We start from the raw sequence: 27,980 nt of genomic DNA, 5'->3' as shown, positions 1-27,980 counted from the left end.
AAACCTCAGCCAGGAGACAGTGACAACGCCAGCAGCTAGAAGCACCGTGGATTGACCCCCTTCCTCAGTGCCGGGTGTCAGCCCGGCCACGCACCTTCTCTCACGGCCACTTTGTGATACGGGTACTTCCAACCTTCCCGTTGTACGGAGGGGAAACTGAGGCAGAGAGCAGCTGTGTGCTTTGCTCAGACCCGTCTTGATGGGAAGAAGCGGTTTTCGCACCTGACCAGGCATGGGAGCCGTGGAGAACTTGTGAACACACAGGGGGCCGGGGCGGGGCCTGGGAATGTGCACCTGTTAACGCATGTGGGGCGGCAGTATTTGGGGGGGCAGTTTGGGGACTGTCCTAAGTCATAGTCTTTTTGTGTGCATCTCCTCTTCTCTCCCTTTCGTATATGCCACGCCCAAGCTCTGCCCCTGTGGTTTTTTAGTACCGGGGGACATTCTGGTGGTCAGTCCCATGACTAAAAGGACCAGAGGACATAAACAGAGGACAAGACTCAGTAATTGCCCTGTGTTACATGCTTTAAAAAAAAGTCTCAGAAGCTACATTTTAACCGTGTTGAGTTAGCCGTGAAGCGCATTTCTAAAATGTAGAGCAGCCTCAGTCTCCCCATTTCCTCCTCGCTGTGTTTCTGGAGCCAGGAGTCAGGTGACAGTGACGTGTCCCCGATCAGCCCCACTCCGTCAGGTTTCATCAGGGCTTCACGGCTTCCCTGTGGCCCTGCAGGTCCCCAACCAGGAGCAGGAAGTGGTGAGGCTGCTCCTCAGGCCGAGCTGAGCGAGTGGGGCCCAGCAGAACAGGCAGGCCTGACGTGCCCTCTTCACCCAGGTCCCCCTACCTGGGAAGGTGGGTGCCCGGAACGGGAGGGAGCGCCCCCTGCAGGAAGCGGAAGGCCTGTTCTCCGGGTCCAGCCCTTGTCCTCCAGCCTCTGCAGGGATTCATTTGGGTTGCGATTCCAGAGCACTGGAGTCCGAATGGGACTTAGGAGGCTTGACGTTCCGATATATGCTGCTCACAATGAGCCTCAGAAGAAGCCAGATGCAAAGGCCACATACTGTGTGATCCCGTGTCTGTGAATACCCAGAACAGACAGACCCGTAGGGACAGAAAGCTGGTCGGCGGATGCTGGGGGCTGGGGCCGGAGGTGATGGGAGCGGCTGCTTAGTACCACAGAGTCTCCTTTGGGGGCGATGTTAGTGTTTGGGCCTAGACAGGCACTAGTTGAACAGCGTTGTGACTGCAGGTGTCTCTGAAGTGTGCACATTAAGATGGTTAATTTATTTTGCGATATGTGAGTTGCACCTTTTTTTTTCTTTTTTAGAGAGGTCCTTAATCTGACTTCGTTAACCAGACGGAGTCCTAGACTGGGATAGGGAGTCGCAGCCCAGGCTGCGGTTACAGTCACCCGAGAGCTTTTAAAGCCCTGGCTGCCTGGGCTCCGCCCACAGTGCCGACTTCATTGTTCTGGGTGGGGGCCGGACACTGTGGCAGGTGAGCGGCCAGGGCCAGTGTCTCGTGAATCCCACACTTCCATCCTGTGGTCTATCTTCACCCCCATATCCTTCCCGGTTTTCGACTGTCAGGATGTGCCCGGTGTTTGAAACGGTGCCCCTCACCCTTCAACGTGCACACGGACTGTCTGGGGAGCCTGTTCTGCCGGTGACTGGGCTTCAGCTGGCCCCGCCTGGCTGTGAGAACCTGCCTTTCTGACCACCTCCCAGGGGAGGCTGACCCTGCTCTCCAGGGACCATGCTTAGCCAGGGTCTAACGTACAGATAGATCAACAGGCTTAAAATTGAGCTTCTGTGACTTTTTTTAAAAGCACATAGCACAAGGCAATTATCGAGTCTTGTCCTCTGTTTATGTCCCCTGGTCCTTTTAGTCATTTAATCCTGGCACCAGTTCTATGACGCAGGTGTTTCAATGGTGCCTGTTTTTACAGAGGAGGAATTGGGGCTCAGAGGTGTGCACCTGTCCAGCCAGTGAGGAGGAGAGGAGGGGTCAGCACTCCCAACCCCAGCCTGCTCCCTGTCTGTGTGTCTCGGCACAGGCAAGCGACCCCACAGAAGGCGTGTCTGCTCCCCCAGATGAAGAGCTCCGTGGTTGATTTCAGCAGGGCTTTCTGTCTGTTTCCGATGGCAAGCACCAGTGAGTGCGTGTGAAGATGCCCAACTCATCCCAATGTGCCTAGGACTCTCCTGGTTTTAGCACTAACAGTCCGTGTCCCTGTAGACACCCCAGTCCTTGGCAAACTGGGCTGATTGGCTGTCCTACTCATCAGAGTCCAGAAGTTCTCTCACAGCTTCTGAGGACCGCAGAATGGCAGCGGCCAGTGGGGCAGGCCACCTGAGAATGCCCCCACTGTGACTGTTCCTGCCTGCGGCTTGCCTTGCTCGATAGATAACACTGACCTTGTTCAACAGGGTGCCCCTGGACACCCCTGGAATTGTTCGGTGACGAGAAGAGAGCAGCTTGGCATTTTCAGAAGAGCTTGTCAAAGGATACAGTTTTGATTTCATTTCTCATTAAGAACCTGGGAACGGGGAGAGACTTGGCGCGTTATCAAACAGTGGAGGGACGTCTGACTTACGGCAGGAAGCACAACACGTGATCTTGAAGGGTGGTGGTTCCGAGGCAGGGTGGTCGGGAAGGCTTCTTCCTCTTTCCCGGGAGGTGGAGACTACAAAAACAGCATAACAACAGTGATACTAAGACCCCAGCAGTGACAATTACGGTGATGAAAGCTTTGGCTCCCAGTTACTGAGCATGGTCTGGGGTCTCCAAGTGGACCATCAACAGGCTGGCAAACAGCGTGACAGAAAGCTCAGCAAACTTTCCCTTAAAGGGCCAGGCCGTAAATGTTTTAGGCTTCTGAAGGCCATATGGTCCCCATTGTAGCTACTCAGCTCCGCCTTTCTGAGTGAAACAGTTTGTAAATGAGCAGATGTGGCTGCCTTCCCATACAGTCAAAGTTACCAAAAGAGGGGCCAGCCCTCGGGCTGCCATGTGCCGAGGCTGGATGTCATAGGAAGAGGAACTCTGCCACTTTCTAGCAGTGACCTTGACCTCTCAGAGCCTCAGTGTGCTCACCTGTACAATGGAGACCAGGATGCGCCCGATCTCACAGGTGTGCAGTGAGGGTTAAACGCATGCCAGGACCCCCTGCAGGGTGGCCAGTGCTCAGCAAATGTTAGCTCCTTTCTGTAAGGTCCCCAGCACGGGGGAGGGTGCACGAGCTGCCTGCTGCCTCTTTCAGACACCGTGGCACAAGGGCGATACATGTTGTCCAAACCCTCTTCTCCACAGCCTGCAGACTGCGCTGTCCCGGCTCGGAAGGGAACGTGCTGTTCCTCCCTGCGGGTGCTCCTTGGAGAAGGAGGGGCTAAGGCCCTTCCCTCTTTGTTTTCATACCCAATAAATCACTCCGACAAGGGCTCATTATTACTTAACTCTGTACCTTGTTCTGGCAGTTGCTGGTAGGCGAGGGGAGGGAGGGAAGCATTGTTTTGCCCGGAATCGCTTCAGGAATGGAAATGTTTTTTTTTGCGAATTAATATTCATCAAATAGATCAGGTAAACACCCAGTAATGACAATGCCCGGGCAATTTATCAATTCCGGCCTCAGAATGCAATTATCATTCAGATGGCCCTGAGACACAGGGATGCAGCCTGCCTGAGAAATCCCATCTTTTCCAGATGGGGGGTGTGGAGATTCATATTTCACTGTTATATGAAGAATGATACCCTCTTGTCAGAGGTGGAGCTGGGAGTCAAGACAGAACTTTCTCGGACAAGGAGTTGGGCAAAGCCTGATTCCCAAGATGCAATGGGCTTTCCGGGTGTTTCTGGTGAAGAGGGGAAGCAGCATAGGGAAGGGGGGACGGACCTGACTGTGCTGGATCCCAGGTGCCCTGCTGGGAGGACATCATTCTCTCCTTCTGTCCCCTCGGACGAACTTAGGACGTCGGTGCTCAGAGGGAAGGGGAGGCCAGATGATGTCCCCCCACCCCCGGGCTGTCCGCACCCTAATTCCTGGACTGCGTGCCTGTGTTACCTTACATGGCAAGATGTGATTTCATTACATGAAAATGTAATGGGGGGTTGAAGGTGCTGCGTGGTCAGCTTTGGAGATGCAGCAAGAGGCCGGGAGCCTCAAGAAGTGGTACAAGGAGGAAGGAGATTTTCCCCCAAGGGCCACTGCTCCGGTGAGACCTTGACCTTAGCCCAGTAAGACTCAGTTTGGACTTCATATATCCAGAATCTAAGACACTGACTGTGTTGCTTTGAGCCACAAGGTCTGTGGTACTTTGTCACGGAGGCGGTTGGAAATGACTGGCCTGAGGTCACGTAGCTGATGGGCCGTTTTGCTCAACACCCTTTGCTTCCGGATCCCACTCCTTCTCAGTCACCCCTTTCCTGGGGGCATGTCAGCTTTGGTGAGAAACTTGTATGCTGTGAGATTCTTCAGCCCTCGGGTCACTCAGGAATAGGCCAGCTGCTTGGTCGTCTGGACTCAGCCACCCGCACTTCCTGTCCCCCAGGCCCTTCCCACCCGTCCTCCCTCTGGTTGAAGATGCTTTTTACAGCTGAGTGGCCAGCGCTTGCTCCGGCCTCCCCAGCTCCCAGTGACGTGCCCCCAGGCCTCTCTGACTCTTAGGGGCTTTGCGCTTTGGTAATCAGCAACAGCAGGGGAGGAAGCCCCATTAGGGGTGCTCTCCTCCAAGCCCCTGTCCCCCAGGGCCAGGCACGTGGTAAGGGCCCACTGACTGCCACCAGAACCGCAGTCTTGGTTCCCAGTGTCTGTGACCATCTGAAACGGTGTCCTGCGGGCCACCGGGGAGCTCTGCCTTCCCTTCGCATCTCTGACTTTGCCCTGAGGTGCGGGACCCCAGAGGTGGGGCTGGGGGGCGTGTGAGTGCCTGAGGCTCTTCACAGAGGCTGGTGTCCCTGGTGCCTGGGCTTGAAAGTTGTCTTTTTTGGATGTTTCTCCTTCAGGAAGAGCCACTGTCATTGACTTATCACCTCCACTGTCACCCTGCCGGCACCTGAAGGCAGATCACCTGCCCCACCCCCACCTCACCCTGCTTGTGTCGGTTTTTACTCTCTACAGGGTGCTGTTCTGGGGGGCTCTGGTGCCGCTCAGGCACCCCACAGTCGTGACTACCCTTCAAGCATCACTGAGCGTCACTCAGAACCAGGCGTTGTTTGCATTCGTGTTCACGCCGGGCACCATTAGAGGTTAGAGGACAGGCTCAGAGATGTCAAGTGTCTTATCCAAGACACTTGTCACACAGCGGGTGGTGGCTGTGCCGAGCGGCAGATACAGTCTTCCTGAGACCGGTCCTCTGAATTTTGCTGTTACGAAGAATAAGGCCAGTGGCTGCTCATCACCTGTGATGTTTTTGAACATTCGTTTCTTGTGGTAAAATATATGTAATGTAAAATTAACCGTTTTCACCCGTTTTGAGGCGTACAACCCAGGGACACTGACTTCATTCACGATGTAGTTAGTGCAGCCGTCACCACCATCTGTTCCCGACACTTCGTCATCGCCCTGAGCAGGAGCTCCCGACCATGAAGCGGTCACTGCCCATTCCCCTTCCTCTCCCAGCCCTGGCCAGGACATCGTTCTGTTTTCTGTTTCGGTCTGGTCTCCTGTCCTAGGTATTCCCTCTCAGTGGAGTCATGTAACATCTGCCGTTTGGGGACTGGCTTCGGGGACTGGCTTCTGTCACTGGGCACCCGCTTTCCCGGGGCACCGTGTCGGAGTGTGTATCGGCGCCCCGTGCCTCTTCATGGTGGAATTGGACTCTGTCGGTGGCCGTGCCTCGCTTTGGTTTGCTCACTCAGCTGTTGGTGGTTCCCACTTTTTGGCTACTGTGACTATGGCCACATGGAGCAGGGGCATCCTGCCTCGTGCCGCCCATGGAGCTCGCTGCATCAAAGCACACGCCCCTCTCATACCTCATTCCGTCTTTTAAACATATTATTACGGAGGTGAAATTCACATGACATACAATGAACCATGTTAAAGGCAACAGTTCGGTGGCATTCTCTCCCTAGTTAGAAAACCTTGTCATCACCCCCAATAAAACCGCTCCTGGGAAGCAGTCACGCCCCATTCCCTCCTCCCCACCACCCTGGCAATGACCAGCCCACTTTCTGCCTCTGATTTACCTAGTGTGACTACTTCCTGTAAGTGGAATCATTTGGTATTTTCCTTTTGTGACTGGCTTCTTTCTTTAGCAAACATTTTTTGAGGTTTATCTGCTTTGTAATATGTGTCAGTTATTCATTCCTTTTTATGGCTGCATAATATTCCAGTGTAGTGACGAGACCACATTTTGTGTCTTCGTTCATCTATTGGTGGACCTTCGGGGTTTCCCCACCGTTTGGCTATTACAGATACTGCTTCCAGGAACATTATGTGCAAAGAGTTGTTGGAGCCCTGTTTTCAGTTTCTGGCTTGTATGCGTAGGAGTGAACTTGCTGCTTCATCTGGTGACTCTGTGTTTAACTTTATGACCCATACTCCAGTCTTTGTGTCCGGGTTTCTTTCACTGTGTCGCATTGTGCTCTGGGGGACCTGGGGCTGCCGTGGTTGTGCTCTCTGTAGTGTCCCCAGCCTGTGATTCTGAACTCGACACACAGTAGGCACTCAGAAAATGCTTGTCAGATGAGTGAGCAGCGAATCACGGGACCTCAAGCTCATCTTCCTGCTCAGGGAGATGCCCCGCCCCCCGGAGGCTGAACGGCAGGTCTGTGGCTCTGCTGGCTGATGGGCTGGGTTCGAGAGCTGCAGGGAGGCCTGGCTGAGTCATCCTGCGTCTCCTCACCTGCGTCTGAGCCACTTTGGGAAGGGGAAGAAGCAGAGGGAGCTCTCATCCTGTGAGCCCTGCCATGTAGCTGGCACGTGATGGGAAACCCTGTGTGGAGCCTCACACCTACCCTGGGTGCTGGGTATCACTGGCTCCCCTTTCCAGCTGGGGAAACTGAGGCTTAGGGGAACAAAGGGCACGTGCCTGGTAAGTGGCAGGACTGGGATTCAAACCCAGGTCTGTCGACTCCGAAGACCATGTCCTTCGCCCAACACGGTGGGTAGAAAGCTTCACCGGACACTCTCACAGGTCTGGAAATGTACAGGGGCGGCCTGTATCCTTGCCCATCTTGTCCAAAGTGATGAATCTGATGGTGACAGTGATGAGGACAATAACCTGGTCCTTACCATACACCTGACTTGGTGCCAAGGGATTTCTTTACATCATCTCATTTCATTCTCCTCCACCCCTTTCCCTGGCAGGTACCATCCTCCCCAATTTACAGACAGGTAAGCTGAGGCTCACACAGTCCCTCATGCACAAATGCCTAACTGCTAAGAGGCAGAGCCGGTACTCAAACACGGGCTTCCGACCCCAGCCTCCACACGTCCTAACCCCACACCCTCATGCCGGCAAGCTGGCCTGAGCTCCTTCCTGCATTTGGGGGGTAAATGTCACTCCCTGGGTGCCAGGGGTGCCTGTGAAGGTTCCCAACTGCTCCCAGAGAGTGAGCTGAAGAGGCAGGCCCTCTGCTCTGCTGGGGAGCCTGTCCCTCCTGGCGGGAGGGTCTTTCCGTGAAAAAGTGGCATTGTTTTCCAGAGTGGGTGTCTCAAGGAAGCCAGAGAAGGTGATGTCACTAGGACGACAGCAGTGCTGACAAGTTGGGCTTTGTTTTCTCAGGAGGCTTTCGTGGCCACAGCCCTGGAGGGGGCGGGGGCGAAACAAATGGTCCCAGCATCCCAGATGCTTTCGAAGGCAAGGGATGCGTCTCCAGCGGCTGAAGTACGATGAACAGATGTCCCTTTGTGGCGACACGGGTCAGGGTGACATGTCTGGGGGCCGTTTCTCTGCAGGAGGAAGGAGGCCTGACACGAGCTTAGAACGGGGGACGTGCTCAGGGCAACGAAGCTGGGGCGGTGGGTGGGGCTGGAAGTCGGAGACGTGGCCGGAGCTCAGGGGGAAGCGGCAGCAGTGAGCGCTCAGACAGTGTGGTGCTCGCTCTGCCTGAGTCTGCGCTGCCTCCGGACAAGAACCCTCTAACCAAACATCACCCTCATCCAGTGGTGTGAGGAAAATGAGGGGGAGCTGCTTCTGCACCCCTTGGTTAAAGTCGGTGTGTTTTCCCGTCCCATTTAAAGTGGCCACCATGGGTGTGTGTGTGTTGCTGTGAGCATGCGTGTCCCTGAGGCAACCCATCGCTCGTCGTGACGCCTTCACTTCCACGACACCCGGCTATTTTTAGGGATGACGCACCAGACATCAAAATAACTGGCTATTTTTACAATTGGGTGCATTGATCACATTATGACATCGTCCTGCTCTGGAGAAATCGTGGCCGACCAGCACAGAAGTCAGATGTGGGGACGAAGGCAGAGGACCCGGGGCCGAGGGGCCAGGGGAGGCTGCCGATTTGGTCTGAGCGGCTGGGCTTCCCAGTGACAGCCGCCCCGGCTGAGGTTGTGCCGTGTGGGGCATTCGGCCCGCAGGGCTCCGTTTACTCTGCACCGGGGTCTCCTGAGGGAGGGGCGTCTGTTGTCTGTGCTGCAGGTGTGGCAACTGGGGCCCAGCGGTGATGCCACCGGGCAAGGGCGCATGGAGGGCGACTGGCTCTGGCAATGGCGTCGGGTCCTCCTTGTGTCTCACCGAGGGAGCACCGGCCCTTCCCCTGTGATGGGCTCCCCGCTGTTCAGAGTGGTCGCTGGGTGTGACAGCAGAGCTGTGTGTCTGTGAAGCGTGGAGAAAGGGCTGGAAAGGGCATTTCCGCTCCACAAACAAACAGGGGGCAGTTCATTAGGGAGACACAGCGATGCATCGCAGTGCAGGCTTCTGGGAGGTGAAGTGGGACAGACTGCAGGGGTGGGAGGCAGATGGGATCGTTTTAAAAGATCTCTTTGTTTGTTTATTTATTTATAATTTGTTGGGGAGGAGGGGAGAGAGAGGGGGAGATCAGCTTTTTACGTATGCATTCATTGGTTGATTCTTGTGTGTGCCATTAGCGGGGACTGAACCCATAACCTTCGCCGATCAGATGATGCTTTAACCAGCCGAGCTGCCCAGCCAGGGCTGGGGTTCTTGATCTTCGAGGCCTCCTTTCTTCAGCCTCCTCCACGTCTCATCAGTCACATGTCCTGTCCAAGGGGCCCTTGAGTTGACACTTGTCACTCCCTCCTCAGGCTGTGGCTAGCCATGCCCACCCTCTCTCTCTGCTGGGTGTGTGTGTTGGTCTCCAAAATGACTGTCCTGCTGTCCAGCCTGCCCTCTTGCACTGAGAGCCAGGGCGATCTTTTTAGAAAGTACCTCTGATCATGCCGCTCCGTGGCTGGGAGTCATTCCGCCTCGTTTCCACAGTGTATGTTCCAGTCACACTGAGCTGGGTTTTTTGTTTGTTTGTTTGTTTGTTTTGTTTTTGATGTTTGCCACTCACTCACTTAGTAAATATTCGAGGGGCTCTTATGTGCCAAGCCTAGTTGTAGGTGGGAGACCAGTAACCAAGACAAGTAAAGCCCTGCTTTCATGGGGGTCATATCCCAGTTGGGGGCACAAGACGGTAAATGCATGAGCCAGAAAATATCCGAGAGTAACTCAGGGTTGTGAAAAAATTACAAGTTTGACGTCAGAGTGATTGGGAGGAGCAGTGGGGGTGGCTCCTAAGAAGACCCCATGTAAGCTAATGACCTGCCTGGCAAGGAGCCAGCAGGAGGTCTATGGGAAGAGCAAGTCTACGGAGGTCTGTGGAGGGTCTATGGGAAGAGCAAGTGAAAGAAGGGAAGCCGGCGTGGCAGGAGATGAGAGGGTGCAGCAAGAGGGGCAGATGGGGAAGGAGAGACACAGGCTGTCCCCTGAATCAGGGAGGCTCGAAGCAGCGGGAAGGAATCAGGTTCTGAGAGAAATGGGGGGCCAGCCAGGTTCCCAGTAGGGGGTGAGGGTCTGTATTGTGACTGCACACGGTCAGTCATCAGAGAACGGGCACGTGGTCCAGGCCTGGGGGGACGGGCAGTGGCAGTGGTGATGGAGAGAGCGGGTGCACTTGGGGCGTGCAGAGGTGTAGCCTGGAGAAGTGTTGCTCTGGGCGGGAGGGAGGGACGCATGGAGGATGACCCCTGGGATTTGGTTCCGAGCGGCTGAGTATGGGTGACAGTGCCCTGTTAACAGCTGGGACGTCACGGGGAAGTGACGGAGGCCCTGGTGACAGTGGAGGGGTCTACCCCACGGCCCTGCCTGGAGAGTGTGCCTTCCCCTCTAAGATTTAGTGAAGATACTGTCTCCCCCTGCCCCCAGAAACCCAGACCGAACTGCCAGGCCTGTGGCGTGTCAGTGTGTGGGCGAGGAGTTGCGCATTTTATGGTAATTGTCTTTCTGCGTGACTCCGCTCTGACCCCAGCAGGAATGGGGACCTCATCTGTCTTGTTCGCTGCTGTATCTCCAGGTCCCTGACACTTAGAGGCTCTTTGTGGGACTGAACAGATTTGATGGCAGGAGGAATCGGTGGAGGGGTTGGGCTTCCCCCAAGAACATAAACCCCATGAAAAGGTAAGGAAGGAAATGGGGGCATGCCAGCTGGCAGGCAGGGAGTCCCGGAGGAGTTCCGAATGTCGGCTCAGGTGATCGGGGGTCCGGCCCCAGCTCTGCCTCTTCCCGCCCGTGGGATCCTGGCCAACCCCCTCCACTGAGCCTCAGTTTCCTCATCAGTGAAAAGAGAGGCGAGGTCTGGTTGCCGGGCAAGGTCGCCATAGTGAATACATAAGATGGCCAGGGTGGGAACAGCTCTACGGCGTCTGTGGAAAAAGGACACGAGTGATCGTGGAATCTGCGAGGTTTGGGCAGGGCTGGCTGTCATCCGCCTCCTCCGACAGTGTCACCGGTCACAGGGAGCAGCAGGGAGGGCTTTGCAGACTGCCTCTGCACCATCGAGGGTCGGATTCGTTTTGCCTTCCCCCTCGATCTCCCAGTTACAGAATGAGAGGAAAAGGAAAGGTCAGAACTACAAAGTCTGGGAGACTAACGCACAGTGGGGCGCCTGAGGCTCTCTGACTCCAGGTTGGTGGAGACACTGAAAGTCTTCATCTCAGAGTCTCCACAGATGGTTTTCAAAGTGAGATCCTTGAGCCACCAGCATCAGCACCCCCCGGGGAGGTGGTGACGATGCAGAATCCTGGACCCCAGACCCAAGGTATCAGAGGCTTGAGGGTGGGCCCCACCGTCCGGGTTTTAACAAGCCCTCCGGAGAACTGAGAGACAAACTCAGCTTGGAGATCCCTTGGTCTAGAGCTTCCAGCCTCCATTACTTCATTCCCTTCACTGTAGAGAGAACCGGGAAGTTCAAGTTCGGATGATGAGAGCTTTATCTTTTAATCCAGGTTGTTTGAACTGTGCTCTGTAGAACATCATTACACACTAGATGATGTCCTAGCTAACACTCGTGGTGGAAGCTAGGTAATTTCGGCTCTGTGATCGTGTAAGTTTGAGACATGCTGGGTTTCACAGTGCTCACGTCCTATTCTGCAGGACTTGTCGGAGCCTTTACTACCCAGTGAGATTTGTGAAATGCCCGTGGGAGGGGAATGTTGTGCAGTCCCCCTCAAGTTCACTGTCAGGATGCGTAGTCCGTGGCCTGCAGTTTGGGGAGCACAGACCCAGTCCAGTCTCTCCTCGGGTGGACAGTCCTCTCTACGCATTTCCAGTTATTTAGCCCGTCTTCCACGGCTTCCAGGTAGAGGGAGTTGTTGGTAACTATTATTAGCTTCCCTTTCATTTCCTTCTACGCGTTTTAGCTCTGACCCCTGGAACCCACTAGGAAAAATCTAATTTCTCTTCTGCCCGAGTGCAGCAGAAAGATAGTCATCCAAGCTCAGCCTCTCCCGAAGTTTCCATCCTATCAATATGGTCTGACTTCTGCAGTTTGAGGAGGACCGGGAGATTGATTCTTTACAATGGCTTCTCCCATGGAGGCGATTGCCAAGCACAGGCATCCCTCACAGAGCTGACAGGTGTTTCAAGAATGTTCTGTTGTAGTTTAGCCTCATTTCACCTGAGGCAGGCAGCAGTCCAGCCTTTTGAAGGAGATCGGGGGCAACCCCAGTCTTTCTCATCAGCCTGCTCCGGCGAGGTCCCGTTCTGCTCCCCCGAAGACTCCTCCCGTGCCTAGCCACGGGACTGGCTTTCCCTTCCATTCCTGAGCTACATCAGCACTTTACTTTGACTAATGAACCCATCGGTGGACTTCCTTTCTCTCATTCACTCCAACACCTTTGGGTGCCCACTCCGTGCCAGGGATCTGCCAGGTGCTCCAGAGTCCGGGCTGAGCAAGGCCGGTCTGATCTGCACTCACCTTGTGGTTTACAGGGAGGAAAACAATGATAAGATGAAAAAAAAAAACCCACGTAAATACATATTTTAACCCTGTGCTAAGTAGGGAGCAGTGGCGGAGAGTAAACAACAAGCGGTGAGGACTCGCCCACATAAGGGGTCAGGGAAGGGAGCTGACGTACGTAATTATAACCCATTGGTTTTGGTTCCTTAATTTTGTTGGGTGGTTGGTATTATCGCAGGCAGCTTTAAGATAAAGCTCCAGGGGCGAGGCGGGGGGGGGGGGGGACTAGGTTTTCACACTGTGCTCATACCGAGGACATAGGCATTGCGGTTGGTACTTGGAAGGCCTGGTTGGAACACTCCTCTTCCTGTGGAAACGCAGTCCGCAAGCCATCCTCATTGCTACCTCTTCGTATCAGCGTAACCAGAGCAAATATGGTGTTATCATTTATGAAGGGTCGACCTGGTCTGAGTTTCCATTCTCCCTCCTGCGTGTTGTGGTCGTCACCCGTGGGACTCAGTAAACACGGGAGTAGTTTGGGATTAGCTTCTGGACCTTTGGAACATTCGTTGGTGGAATTCCGGGTCTCCTGTGGAGAAGGTTGGCTTCTGCTGGTTTGGTTTGTTTTGCTTTCTTGTGCTGTCCAGCTGCTGAGGTCCAGGCTGGTCCTGTCTCACCTTCCGAGGGTGGCGGTCCCACGCCAGATCATCTCTCAGAACTGTCACTGTGCCTTTTTGGGTGTGTTCCAAGCAAGGGTAGCATTTTGCGCACAGATTCAGGGACCCCCTTCTCCAACTCTTCCCTTTGGGGACTCTTTCCCCATTCTCTGATCCTCAGGGGCTCCTTTGTCCTGTTCTTCTGGCCAAACCTTGGGGGTTCGGTTGGAGTTTGCCCTTCTGTCCTGATGCCAGGCTGCATGACGGATCCTGTGCCTGGGGGAGAAGCGGTGAGAGAGAAAAACCACATGCATCCCCCCACACACGGTCCACATAATAACAGTGCTCCCGTCTCCAGTTCCTTTGTTCAGCGGGGCCCTCAGTGCCTGCACTGTTTCTGTCACAGGAATGCAGCTGTATGGCCGGGATGGGGGCTCACAGGGCCCCACGCCCCCATCCTTGCACCAGAAGGGTGGGCTTCTCTGGGTGTTTGCTCCCCGCGTACAGTGTGTGCTCACTAAATTCTGCCCCCTCCGCGGCAGAACCTGGAGACGGAGGAGGCTCACCCCTGCCATACAGGGCTTCCTTCAGAGTCTTCCTTCCCCTGCCCCCGGTTGTTGCCTGCTCAGGTAGTCACTTTTTGCAGTCTCCCCGGCGTTTTGGGCTGTCATCGGCGGGAGAGATGGGCCGCTGAGATGGGCGTACTTCATTGTGGCCAGACCCAGAACTGGGGTGGGTGGGTGTTTCATAAATGCGAACTCACTAGACCCTCCAAGCAATCCCATGAGGTGGGAGATATTGCCCCATTTTACAGATGAGGAAACTGAGGCTCCGAGAGGTGAAGTCAGCATTTAAACTCTTACCTGACGGCCGTTGTCACGCTACCTGGCATCTTGCCTAATGCCTCAGTGTGGTGTTGAAGCTGCTTACCTGGGCATCTTCTTTCCCCCACTCCACAAGGGGACCCGTGGGGTCGGGGGCCACACCCTCCTTGTCCAGTGTGGACAATTTTAGTGTCTACCGTTGTAAGGATCGGCTCAGGCAGTGGAAGTGTAGTGTGTAGAACAGTGCCCGGCGCACTGTGGACTCTTATTGAAGTGGGATCGTGGTCAGTGACCATTTTTCCCTTGTGTGGTGAACACAGAGCAACATGGAGCCTGCGCACAGTAGGGCTCAGTGACTGTTGAGGTCAGTCGGTGTGAAACTACTTGATCCTTCAGCACAGTGGGTTTTACTTTGTCGTTTCTCTTCCAGAAATTCGTCAGCATGTCTTGCCGTTACTGCCTTTTCTCCCCCAACTGTGCAGGACACCCATGGGGTGCCGGGGCGCCCGGTTCCCGTTCTCACTTTCCCCAGTTCTCTTCTTTCTTACTCTGTTGGACTTTTCCCACTTCTTCCTCTTCATTCTCATCGCCAGAGGACTAAGGAAGAGCTGGGTTCAAACTGTGGCCTTCTCAGTTAGTGCGGTGCTGCTTAGAACAGGTAAAACGAAGACACCCCCTCACCGCGCCTCGGTCTCAGTGGCACCTTGTGAGTGACAGTTCCGATCTCACAGTGTTGCTGGGAGCACTAAAGTGACGTATGAGTTGGCCACTAGACCTATCAGGGTGATCGCTTTGTGAGATACATAAATATCTAATCACTCTCATGTTAGTTTACACTCAAAACTAACATGATGATATTGTGTGTCAACTGTAATTGAAAAAATTTTTTAAATAAAAAAACCCCCAAAATGATATAGTGCAAGCAGCTTGGACAGCACAGCTCTTGGTGCATAGTAGGTTCTTTAAAAATGGTAGTTTCCTTGTTAACCCTTGATAGCATGACAGCCAGCAGCTCCCACTGTAATGGGAGAGTAGTTCGTCCAGATGTGAGACGCAGTAAATTCCTAGGTTCTGCCCTCTTGTGGCAGGCGGTCAGCTCAGGAGGCACTAAATCCAGGTGTCTGGTCAACAGCCCCCTTGTGTGCCCATGGGGGTTAAGAAAGATGAAAGTTTGCTCAACATCGTTTTCCTGGAGGCGTCTGCGTTTCCCTGTGCCTCCGGGTCAAGACCATGTGGGTAACCTGAACTCACCAGGTTCCACAGCACTGTGCCTGCACCTGGAATCGGGTGGAGAAGTCAGGGTGGATCTGGCCCCGCTGAACCCGCACATTGAAGGAAACGAGGATTGGGAAGAATTGGGAAGGATCGGGAAGGCAGTTGTCTGGAGATAGATCAAAAACTGGGTGCTTTGCAGTGCGTGAGGCTACCCAGTGCTTTCAGCTTCCTTAAATCTGCCAGCACTGGAGGTTATAAAACTGATATAACGCCTGTCACTCCAAAAGAAGCAGAGAGATGGGACATGAGAAAGTTCTAGAAGTAGAGTGTCGGAGGTCACCCTTCTGATGTGTGGCTTCTCTAGATGTAGACCATCTCCTGCTGCACCCCGGGGGCCTGGTCTGAGCCAGGTGGGCCTCCCCAGCTTCTCGCCGCCGCCTCCTCCTCCTCTCTCAGAGCCCATGGGGGCAGCTCCGCCTAACACAGGGCTGGAGGGGCCGAGGCCAGCTGTGTCTCAGACACAGAGCCAGAGGGAGGCAGGGTCAGGATAAGACGCCTTCTTCCCCCTCTTGTCACCAGGCTTTTATTTCTCAAGACTTTCTCCATCCAGGGCAGCCGTGGGTGGGGAATGGGATTTCTGCAACAATAAGGCATTTCCCACCTCGTTTTATTTGGCCTGAATTCAGCATGGGTGGTACACATAATAGTATCAGTTATGGCAGTTAGAACTGATACGTATTCAGGAATTGATTCCTCCCGCAAATAGTTATTGAAGCAATATGGTCATTAAAAGTTTTACCAGCTTTATTGAGATATGATTGACAAAAAACATTGTGCTAATTTAAGGTGATAATTTGACCTATACAAACGTTGTGAGAATAGATATTTATTGCCAGGCCCTGCGCTAGGTGCTGGGCAGGACAGGGGTGAGAAGTTTTGCCCAGGCCTCTCTGCCTTCTTAGTCCCTACATTCCAGTGGAGAAGACAGGGGAGAAGCAGACAAACACTGCTGGTCCCCATCATTCACAGATTCTATGTTGCACATATGCCTACCAGCTACAATTTGTCTGTAACCCCCCTGCGTGGGCAGAGAGGTGAATGGTTTGAACTCCCTGATATGCTCGTTCTCAGCCAAGGTTGGACAAGGTGACTCCCTGTCCCCTTGCTGCAGCTGTCGTGGTATAAACCAGCATCCTTTTTGTGGTCTTACATTTAGTGCCTGGTTTTTCACTGGATTTGTGCGTTGTGTTTGGTGATGTCACTGGGCCTGGTGCTCAAGTGCTGGCTAGTGTTTCTAAGCACCAGAAACCTGGGGTGCAAACACCTTACGGAGAACATGTATGTGTTCGTTAAGCTTCGTTCGGGCATGAGCTATCGTAGCGTTGGCCATGAGTTTGAGGTTTATAGAAATGCAGTGTCTTTCAACAGAAATGCCCCTAAAACAAGATTAGTCATGGGTGAGTTGACAAAAGTGTGACCAGAGGCTCATGGGAACCTAACCCTGTGTTTTCGCCAGGAGCGACGGCTTAGTCCTCACTGATTCGGCATTCATGGTGACCTTGTAGGACATGCCGACCGTGAAAACAAGAATTGACCATATAACCAGTCAATTCCACTGAGTGGAAAGGGCTGTGAAGAGAACGAGGCAGGAGGAGGGCGTGGGGGGAGAGCGAGCAAGTAGCAGGGTGATGAGAAGGGGGGAGAGCGAGGGAGGGCCGTGCCCAGGACCACGTGGAGCCCAGGGGTCCTGCGTCCAGTGCACCGTGCCGCCCACCCTGCTCGCCATCCATACGGGGCTGCTCAGGGAGGCAGTGTGATGATGATGGTGGTGGCCACGGCGGTGCACAGCCCAGGGACATTGCAGTGTGCAGGGCTGGACCCGGGGACTGCCGGCAGTGGGGTTCTGCTCAGGGTCGGGTGGAAGACAGTATCCTGAGCCTTGCCCGTCTCCTGGGTTCCCCAGATTTAGAATTGGGGGGGTTGAGCTCCAGTAGAGACTCCAAAGCTTCCTGTTCCGCAAACCCTCGAAGCACAAGACTCCCAGGAGGTGTGTTATTGTAATATTCCTGGTGCACATTCTAACCGGGCTGCTGACCAGAAAGGGCTTTTTTCCCATTTGAAGTGTCCAACAGACAGTGGCAGCTGCTCCCTTTATTCCAGAGATCAGAGGCATCCCAGTCACAATTTTAATCGTACTTGACAAATAAAACATTGAATATTGTAAAAGAATATTTACATAGCGGATGGGGTTTGGAGTCGAGTGGACCTGGAACCTTCTGGATGGGTGGGCCTGGAGAAGGCCCCTATTTCTCTCTGAGGCTCAGTTTCCCCATCTGAAAAGGGGGCTGATAACACGAATCCCCTGGTAGCTGAGAGGATTAACTCAGTGCCTGGAGCCTGTTCTGTGATCAGACTGCCAGGGTTTTGATCTTGGTCTTGGGCGAGTGTTTCGACTTCTCCAAAGCCCTACTGTGCTCACCAACCTCACAGGGTTGTTCGTGAGAATTAATGAACTAAGGCCCGAGGATGAGGGGAGTGGGCAGGAGTGTGGTCCACGGTGAGCCCTCAGGGAGCAGGAGCCATGGACTTTACTAAAAAACGGTTGTTAAATGCTCATCGGGATGCTAATAACAGTAACAGTGAAATGAGGAGAATCGCGGGAGTTGTATGCAGACAGAATCCTCATGCACTGGGGGCGAAATGGCCCAGCCTGTGTGGAAGACAGTTTGGCAGCTTCTCAGAAGGTTAAACAAAGAATGAACATGTGACCCAGCGATTCCACTTTGAGGTTTTCACCCAAAAGAATCGAGCAGCTGTTCAAACATATACTTGTACGCAGAGGTTCCCGACGGCCAAGACGTGGACAGTGGTGCCCGTGAGCTGATGCCTGGGTGAACAAAGTGTGGTCTCCCCATAGAATGGAACATTATTCAGCCATAAAAAGAATGAGATTCTGAAACATGCTACAGCATGCATGGGCAAACCTCGAAAACACTTTGCAAGGTGAGAGAAGCCAGTCACAAAGGCCCCGTATTGTGCGGTTGCATTTGTCTGAACAATCCAGAGTAGGCAGATTCATAGCTGGGAGAGAGGGAATGTTGGAATGGCTGCCTAATAGGTATGGGGCTTTCTCTTGGGGTGATGAGCATATTTTGAGATTGGTAGAGACACCATTGTAAATGTACGCAAGGCCACCAAATTCAGCAGTTTCAAATGGCTGGTGTGAGTTTCCCCTCAACAAAAAAATTAGAAGAAAAAGAGCTTTGTTGAAACAGAAAGGCTACCCAGAAGGTGCTGACTGAAGGTCAGTCTGGCCAGATCTCCTGGTGGAGAATAAAATCGCAAATGCCTTCTAGGGCAGGACCCGGGCAGCATTGCCGGGTCAGAGCCCAAGCTCCCTGCCCCCTCCCGTGCCCCCAAATGACTGACCCTCGAAGACCGGGGTCAGTGCATTAGTTTGGTTCCACTTGGAGACGCCTTGGGGCAGGGACAAGTGCTCAGCCAGACCGAGGTTTGGCCTGACACCAACTTCATTAACGAGGCCTTAAGACTCTTGCCAATGTTGAATTGCTCTGGCCACTCCGTGTTTTCCATTTGTCCTTCTTCTCTTCCTTTTGAAGTTATCACAGACCAGAAACTGGAAAATTATTCTTGGATTTTAGATTTCACCCTTTCAGGGACTGCGGCTACAACGAGTCATACTTGACTTTTGGGGAGGGGGTCAGAAGGCGTTTTGGGGGATGATCAGAAGGCCTGTGTGGAAGGGTTCATCCTTTCAAGGCCCTTCTGGAGGGGTCTCTCATTCCCTGAGGGGCTTGGGAGGCTCCCGAGAGACACATAGTGAGGGACACACGCTTTGCCACCAACTCACTGTCTGACCCTGGGCGACTCAGCCTCTTAGCTCACCCTCCGTCTCCCCAACTGTAAAGTGGGGATGATGGCAGAATTTTCTTTATAGGGTCTCCTGAACGTAATGTGAAGCGATGCATAGAAAATCCTGAGTAAACTATCTGGCACGTAGTACGTGCTCAATACACAGTAACTGTTATTAGTGTTAATAATCATAATTCTTGCTTCTATTGTCTTGTGTGTGTTACCAGTGACTCTAGTCAGACATTTTCAACCAGCATCTAAAAGTTCTGTATCTTGATCCAAAGGTATGAGGATCAGAGTAAAAAAACTCACTTTTTTGTTCCATCCATGACTTCGGCCTAATGTATTCAACCAGCACCTAAGAGTTCTCTTTCTCTCTGTGAAGTTTAGAGGATTAAACTAACAAGTGCTTCGAGATATTCACAAACGCTAACAAGCGGCGATGATTCTGGAATCACCGTCTCTTCGTCAGCCCTGCCTCTGAAGGGCTCAAGCATTTGCACATCCAATGCTGGCTCTGAAATTCAGACACATTTCTAAGCCACACATTTGCCTGTTTATACAGTTTTAATGGGAAGGGACAAAGAAGATAGACACTTGCCTAGACTTTCCGAAATCCTTTTCTCCCTTGAAAATGCCTTTTATTTCTCTTAGTCCCTTATCAGAGAACGTCAAGAGGAAAAAAACCCTGCACCTTGAAATGTCTTTAATCAATCCTCAGACCTTTCACGTCTCCAAACCTATTCCTTTCTCCCCGCCCCTCTCACGGCTGGAAAGAAAATGGTTTTCCCGGAATGGATGACAAGATAGCAAGGGTTACGATTAATAACCCTCAGAGCACCTTGGTACACGCCTTCCCTATTTAAAATGAAAAATCACCCAGTTCCCTCAGACTTTATTAAAAGGAGGATCAAAAGGGACAGGGAGAGAGTTGATACAATGCAGCCCATCAGTGGGGCTTCTGACGCTCGGCGGAGAGGAGCCGGATCTCCGACAGTGGGGCAGCTGGCAATTTGGATCATGAAATGAGGCTCTTTGCCTCCTCCCTCCACACCTGTGATTTTGAATGCAGGGGTGGAGAGGAGGCGATGTGTTGGAGACGGGGATTTGGTTCAGGGGGAAAGCTTGTCTTCTCTGCTCACCTCTCAGCCTGTGGAACAACTTAAGGACGGGGGTACTTGGGGTGACTCGGTGTGTCCTTGAATCCAGTGGAGGGGTGTGTGTGTGTGTCTGTGTGTGTGTGTCTGTATGTTTGCGTGTGTGAGTGAAGCAACTGTGGGCATAGGGGGCAGTGGGTGCCAGCTTACCTGTAGGTTACTGTCACTGAAGGGACCTCAGCCAGGCCCTACCCCTCACCTACAACTCATTTGGAAAATGATTCAACAGCCCCTACCTTACTGGGCAGGTGAGCTAAGCCTCGACACCCCTATCAGTGCCTGGCACATGTCCTCCAAATGCTAACTTTTGAGTCACAACCCCCAGTCTGTATCGGTAAATGCCGACAGAAGGTTCTGCTTCCCAGGGCTACTCTGACAAAACCCCCACAAACTAGGTGGGGTTACACAGCAGGCTTGTATTTTCTTACCGTCCTTGGGGCTTGAAGTTTAAAGTCAAGGGGTCAGCGGGGCCTCACTCTCTCAGGAGGCCTTGGGGGAGAGTCTGTCCCCTGCCCCTCTCCCAGCAGCCCTTGCTGTTCCTCGGAGCTGCGTCACACGACCTGTGTCTCCGTCTTTCTGTGGCTCTCTTGTCTGTGCGTCCTCTCCTTTTCTCGTAAGAACACCAGCCACTGGGTTTCGGGTGCTCCATAATCCAGTGTTGCCACCCCTTAACACGATTACATCTGCAAAGACCCTCATTGCAAACGGGGCCACCTTCTCCGGTCCTGAGGATTAGGACTTCAGCATGTCTTTTGAGGGTATATAATTCAACCACAGTAAAGGCTCAAAGGTCAGGGGCATAGGCACTGACTGCAAGGCACGCAGTGTGTGTGTGTGTGTGTGTGTGTGTTTAAGCCTTACCAGCATCGTGGGCTGGAGGTGGCCGTACTCTCACTTGATGTTAGTAATCATGCAGTGATGGTGTGTCTGAGACTTCACTAAATGCTCTACTTGTGTGGTTTTATTTAATCTTCAGCGCAATCCTAGGGAAAAATTCCGATGTTATCCCATTTTACAGATGAAGAAATGGAGTCACAGTGAGGAAAAGTCAGGGCAGGTTTGTGTTGCAAAGCTCAGGGTGTTCTGTGCGTATAAAAACTCCCACTGCTCCATGTGGTGTCGGCGTCTGCTGCAGGCACAGGCCTTTAGCACAAGTGCACACTCTCCGAGTGGGGGTGGGGCCGTGCTACCGCAATCTTGAGAATCATGATGAGGGTAGCTAACATGTATGGGGCGCCGACTGTATGCCAGACCCTGTGCTCAGCGCATTGCTTGAGCTATTGCATCTGATCTTTGTATTCCCCAGAGGTAGGTCCTTTTCCTGCCCTGTTTCACAGGTGATAAAGCGAAGGCTCAGAGAGGTTAGCCGCGTGCTCAGGGTCACACAGCCAGGAAGTGGCAGAGCCAGAAGCAGAGCGAAGTCATCTGACTCCATGCTGGTTCTGCTAGCCAGGGGTCAATGGTCTTCAGTAAATGCTCTCTGTCACACACCCCTGCGCCCTGGCTGTCGAGGTAGCCCAGGTCCTGGGTTTGATTCCTGGCTCTCAGTTCTCATCCCAGGCACAACTGGGCCCATCCATTTCCTTACCTACCAAAGCAGAGATCAAAATGGCGTTTTGCGTGCAGGGTTACTTAATAAAAATTAAGATATAAAACAGCCCCCATACAAAAAAGTGAAGAAAGCAGATGACAAACCATTAAATAAGGTCTTACGGTATTTCTTTAAAAAAAAAAAAGGTGCAGAAGACCATCTGGCCCCACAGCCAAACGGCGACAGGAGCCATGGCTGTGGACAGTGTTGCCTTTTCCTTCTCTGAACTTTCTAATTGCTCTCTAATGAATAGGTGACAACCAGTGGAGTTGTTGGAGTTGAGAAAGGGGCAGGGACTCAGTGTTCACAGAAGCACTTTGCAAACCGTCAGGTGCCCCGTAGATTAGCTCGTTACAGTCGGGAGTAATTGCTCTTGTCACTGCTAGTCGGCTAGGAGTTGGAATTCACTTCTGCTCCGAATCTTCTTCCTTGGCCCATGATGGGGCCAGGTCCCACTGTTTTTTCCTCCAGGGACCCCCAGCGACTCCTCTCCATCTTTGCTGTCACCTCCCAAGTTGGGGCCAGCATCGTCTCTCACCTGGAGCCCCAAGCTGTCGTTGCCTAAGCAGCAGCCCAAGTAATCTCTGAGTGGTCAACTTCAGACCAAAAGCTTCGACGGGTTGAACTTGGTATAAAAAATTTTCATGTTGCACCTTGGCCTATGGGTCTGGAGCCTCCATCCCATCGTCACCTTTGGGAAGGTGCCCAGAGAGGGGACCCCAAAGGCGCCTGCCCGGCTTAGCTGTGTGTGGAGCCTGTGCGTTTGGCATTGTTGGTCTCCCCTGCTTTCCCTCCTCTCAGCACAGGCTACGGAGAAGAGCTGCTCAGGGCAGCTTGCGAGCTGGCACTTGGAGTCCGGGTTTGCATCCGCCCTCTCCAACAGCAAGGGAGTGAAGGAATGCTAGAGTGTGGTTGGATTTACTTTCACTTGGTGATTTAGCTTTTGTTGGGTCTGAAAACCTCTTATTCGTGACAGTGGGGATTTTTCTCATGTCCTCATTTCTACCCCTAATACAGTGTCATAGGACTGAAAGAAAATGCCTGTCCCATCTCTATGCTTTTGCCCTTATCATCCTCCTTGCTTCTCCGCACCACTGCTGTAATCTCGCCTTGATGGTGATCCCATTCTGGTCATCAGATATCACATTTATCTATCTATCTATCTATATCTATTTATTTAATTGTTGTTTTATTACGGTTGTCCCAATTTTCCCGTTACTCTCCCCCCATCCACTCCCCTCCCACAGACAAGCCCCAGCCTGTTGCCCACATCCGTGGGTCATTCATACCTGTTCCTTGACTGGTTCCTTCCCCTTCTTTCCCCCATTACCCCCTCCCTCCCCTCTGGTCGCTGTCAGTCTGTTCCTTGTTTCCATGCCTCTGGTTCTGTTTTGCTTGTTTGTTTATTTTTGTTCATTAGATTCCTCTTATAGGTGAGATCCTGTGGCATTTGTCTTTCGCCTCCTGGCTTATTTCACTTAGCATAATACTCTCCAGTTCCATCCATGCCGTCGTGAAGGGCAGAAGGCCCTTCTTTCTTTCTGCTGCGTAGTATTCCGTTGTGTAAATGCACCACAGTTGCTGGATCCACTCATTTGCTCATTCACTTTCTTTTTTTTTTTTTAATATTAAATTTTATTTAGTTACTTTCAAGTAATAACCACCCCCCATCCGTGTCTTTCATACTGTTTCAAACCCCCTTTTTCTTTCGAGGAGGCGGACCACTCTGCCTAAAGGAAGCCCTCCCCTCCCCACACGCTTTCAGTCTTAAGTTGAAATTTTTATTGCGCTATTGCGGGTTCACACACAGTTGTGAGAAATAACACAGACAGACGCTGTCGTAGTCAGGCTGTGGTGACAAAAGCCATAGGCCGGGTGGCTTAACCAACAGGAACTTATTTCTCTCAGTTCTGGAGGTGGACGTCCAAGGTCAAGGTGTCGGCAGGTTTGCTCCTTGTTGAAGGCCCACGTTCTGCCTTTGGAGGAGCCACCGTCAGGGCCTCCCACGGCCTTTCCCCGGAGCTCTTGTCTCTTCCCCTCTGGATAAAGGCGTCTTCCCACACCACCACGGGGGACACTGGTCATTCCGATGCTACAAACGTCCCTTGTGTTGTCCTTCTATAGCCCCACCCCTTCATGCCCGTGTCCTCCATTTCTAAAATAGTGTCATTTCAAAAATGGTGTATAAAAGGAGTCACACAGGCCCAGGCTGGTGTAGCTCAGTGGATTGAGTGCGGGCCTGCAAACCAAGGGATCGAGGTTCGATTCCCAGCGAGGGCACATGCCTGGGTTGCAGGCCAGTTCCGAGCAGGGGACACACGAGAGGCAACCACACATTGATATTTCTCTCCCTCTCTCCTTCCCTTCCCCTCTAAAGATAAATAAATAAAATCTTGGAAAAAAAAAGGAGTCACACAGGATGGAGCATTTTGGGGCTGGGTTTTTTTCGCTCAGCGTATTTCTCAGGAGAGTCACCAGGTTGTGGCGCGGGTCAGGAGTTCATCCCAGGTTTCTGCAGCCGAGTGGCCTCACGATTTGTTTGCTCATTCGCTGTTGCTGATGCTCATGGGATCACATCGTTCTGTTTGCTTCTGTCCTGGAGCTAACAACCAGCTGAAACCCTTTCACGGTATGTTTTCTGGTGTATCCTGTCTCTCTGTCTGAATCACGGAAGCTTGGGGACTGGGGCCTGGCCTCCTCCGAGCACAACACCTGGCACACTCAGAAAGTGTGAGCCGGATGCACACCTGGTTGACACACAGTGGCGATCAGTGATGGACAGTGGTCAGGAGTAACCAGGGGCGAACTTGACTTTGCAGAGTTCGCGTATCTCACAAGGGGGTTAGGTATTAGCATTACTATGTCCAGGAAAGGTTATCCTGGAAAATGTCTTTCTTTAAATCACCTTGAAAGTGTTGAAATTAGAACCTGGGAAGCTTAAAAGACTAGAATTAACTTTGCTTTTTGAGAAATTTGGGTTGTGGGCTCCCCAACCCTGGGGCAGCAGAGGGCGAGGCTATCAAATGGAACTTATGGTAAGAAGGCCAGCAAAGCAGTTTCCTTCTCGCTTTGGGGGGGGGGCCAAGTGGTAGAATTTATATCAATGTGCACACCATGTAACATGCGTAGGCCATCACGTGTGTAGCGTGTATAGAGTGTAAAGTACACACATGCATATACGTGTACCTGCACGCGTTGTAACGCACCTGGCTTTCTCCGGGCTCATCCGTGTCTCTCTGCTCCTTTGTTCCAACGCAGGCGGCAACCTTTCCAAACAAGACTGGACCATCCAGTGGCCCACCACGGAGACGGGGAAGGAGAACAACCCAGCGTGCGCGCCGGAGCCCACCCCGTGGATCCGCACCCACCTCTCCCAGAGCCCCAGGGTCCAGTCCAAGTGCACGCAGCACTACTGTCACGCCAGCCCCACCCCTGGGGCCCCTGTGTACACCCACGTGGACCGGCTCACCGTGGACCCCTACCCGGGCCTGTGCCCGCCGCCACCTCTGGAGTCGGGCCACCGTTCTCTGCCCCCATCGCCCCGGCAGCGGCATGCCGTCCGCACCCCGCCACGCACCCCCAATATTGTCACCACCGTGACCCCGCCAGGCACGCCGCCCGTGAGGAAGAAGAACAAGCTGAAGCCCCCGGGGACCCCACCGCCTTCCTCCCGAAAGCTGATCCACTTGATCCCGGGTTTCACGACCCTGCATCGGAGCAAGTCACACGAATTCCAGCTGGGTCACCGTGTAGACGAGGCACACACACCCAAGTGAGTACACGGGGGGTCCCTGAGGCAGCCGAGCCTGGGGCTGTGAGGGGCTGCCCACCTCCAAGGCCCCAGGACCCTCCCGGCTCAGGGAAACCTCAGTCAACTTGTGTTTTCTTCCTCAAGCTGAGTGAAAGGTTTGTGAGAAAGTAAAGAGCATGGAATTTTCCAGAAATGACCCTTCTTACCACTCTTACTACAGTTTGCAAGGGTCTGCAAATTATAGTCTGGGGTCTGAACCTGAATCTGTTGCCACACAGCCAGGTTCATTTTTCACGCATAGCGTGTGGCTGCTTCCCTGCCGTGATGGCGGAGTTGGGTTTGGCTGGCAGAGCCAAAACCTGCCACCTTCTGCAGGGTCTGCCTTGGTGCTGCCCCTAGACGCAGGGGGTGAGCCACACAGGCTACCTGACATCTTCCAGTGGCCACGTTCACGAGAGTAAAAAGAACCAGGTGATAGGCATTTCCATAACATCATATCAACATACTGTTACCTGTAGACACCACATAAAGTGTTACTACAGAGGTAGTTTGCAGTCTGTTTTCCTATTAGGTGTTCGAGTGCTAGTGTGTATCTTACACTTACAGCTCACCTCAGTTTGGACTGCCCGCATTTCCAGTGCGGGAGGGCTGTGTGGCCGAGGAGCCGCTGTCCTGCACAGCTCTGGACCGGCCCTGTGCACGGGATGTGCTCAGCGTGATAACTAAGACGTGGGCCCTGGCCTGCTGGGTCTCGGTGGCTCGGGGAGTGGAGCTATGGACTGTCAGAGCCAAGGACGTCATACTGGAGTTCAGGGTGGGGAAAGTCCTGAAAGGGGGTGCAGGGTGTGGCTGGCTCTGGTGGGAGGGGTCTTGCCAGCAGAGGGTGGGTGACATGGTATCTGTGGCTGGGTGCTGGCTAGTGGGAGGGACGGGGCAGGCCTCTGCCGGGCCCCTCAGATTGTTTTGAGGGTCTCAGCATATAAAAAAATGGAAGCAATGCTAAACAGAGTTACAAAAGTGGGTGGCTTGTTTCAAATATTCACATTGAACAGGATTGCAGTTAAGTCTCAGATAAAGCAACTATATTTAATCTCATTAGGAGATACTGTAAGTAGTTGCCCCAACCTCCTCTCCTGCTGGGAGCTGCCACTGTGATGTGTGGAAACAGTGGGGAGTGTGTCCTTGTGTTTCCAGTGTGTTGGTGGGGTGACGGGGGGTTGCCCACTGAGGGCTGAGGCTGGCCAGACACCCCACGGGCATCCTGGGGTGAGCCAGAGGTGGGCAGGGCTGCACCAGGCGTCTCTTCTGAGGTCTTCAGGGGCTGCTCTGCCTTGCCCTCTCCTCCAAGTGACAGTTCAGGTACAAGGTGATGAGATCCACACTAAGCAGGTATGGGAGTCATCCTGGCTTAGGGGACATTGACCCTTGTCACAGTTCCATCAGTGAAGCTCCCAGGGTCCCTTCAGGGGTCATGCCCAGTTGTAACAAGGGTCCCCAAGGCTGTGGATCCCTCATCATGTGTTCCAGGTTCACACCGAGACCCCCCAGGCCCCATGCAGCCCACCCTCCAGGGGCAGTTCCCCTACAAGCAGTGTGGTGCACTAACCATTGACCTTTCCCCTTCGGGGATGTGCAGAGGATCAGAGCCAGGAAGTCAGCCCAAGGTCAAATTCCCGTTTGCGGGAGGTGAAGAGATCCTGGTCGCCCTCCTCCTCCACGGATTCTCTTTAAAAATCTTGTTATGTGCACTTGTCCCCTGTTCACACTGACTTTCGTCTTATTTCGAATTAGTGAGGTCTTTAACAAAGCCTTTAATAACTTATAAATAATATAGGATATATAATATATAATTCTTTCTAGTATAATGCTTATAAGTTTTTTTACATTAAATATTGACATTACTTTGCATAAGGAAGTTCTGTTCTCAGCTCCATTCAGCACTGACCGGCGCTTCCCATCCGAAACTCCAGGCCCCCTTTCCGTCAAGCCCCTGAATCGTCCAGTCCTGGGATGAGTCAAGTGAGACTCCTTTAAAATAGGTTGGCTTTCTAAATAGCAAAGGGATTGTCTCTTTGTATCTGCCCCAGGCGCTTTGAAAACACCACTGATGAGTCATTTATTATCACATTCCTCCTGACACAGCAGCCCTGAACTTCCACAGTGGCCGATGATTAGCTCAACAGTGGATCATGAATCACTGTGGCGGGCTGACTGTGAACAGGGTGGCCGGGCATTTTCTTGGAGGTGTCTTGTGATTTTCAAGGAGCCCTGGAAGATACTATTCTGGTGAGGTTTGCCCCGGTGGCGTGGGGAGCTGTCTTCTCACCCAGTGCCCGCCTCTGTCGTTATCTCCTTTGAAGGAGTCGGGAGTTTTCTGGGAGCCAAAGCGAGACCCCTCTTTGCTGCCAGCCAGCCTTGTGACTGGAAGCAAGTCATGCTGGATGTCACCACAGCTTTGGTGACAGATGCTGGACACACCAAGGTCCTACCTTCAGCACCTGTCTCTGCACTGGGGGCTTTCTTTGGCCAGCAGAGCGTGTTTGGCCTTAGTGTTGGGCAGA

The 27,980-nt window shown here is 52.9% G+C and overlaps 1 protein-coding gene across 1 annotated transcript in view; it reads left to right on the top strand.

Moving 5' to 3' along the window:
* KSR2 (kinase suppressor of ras 2) overlaps window positions 1-27,980 on the top strand; it is a 268,896-nt gene that overhangs the window by 90,997 nt on the left and 149,919 nt on the right. The window contains exon 4 of the mRNA XM_037156240.2: window positions 24,927-25,440. Coding sequence (XP_037012135.1) covers window positions 24,927-25,440 — 514 coding nt within the window. The remainder of the gene's footprint in view (window positions 1-24,926; window positions 25,441-27,980) is intronic.

The sequence above is a fragment of the Artibeus jamaicensis genome, unplaced genomic scaffold (genome assembly GCF_021234435.1).
Source record: "Artibeus jamaicensis isolate MK-2021 breed Jamaican fruit bat unplaced genomic scaffold, CSHL_Jam_final contig_525, whole genome shotgun sequence".
In the NCBI taxonomy this organism is placed as follows: Eukaryota; Metazoa; Chordata; class Mammalia; order Chiroptera; family Phyllostomidae; genus Artibeus; species Artibeus jamaicensis.
Note: the sequence above shows the minus strand (reverse complement) of the source record. Positions and strands in the feature narration are given on the sequence as shown.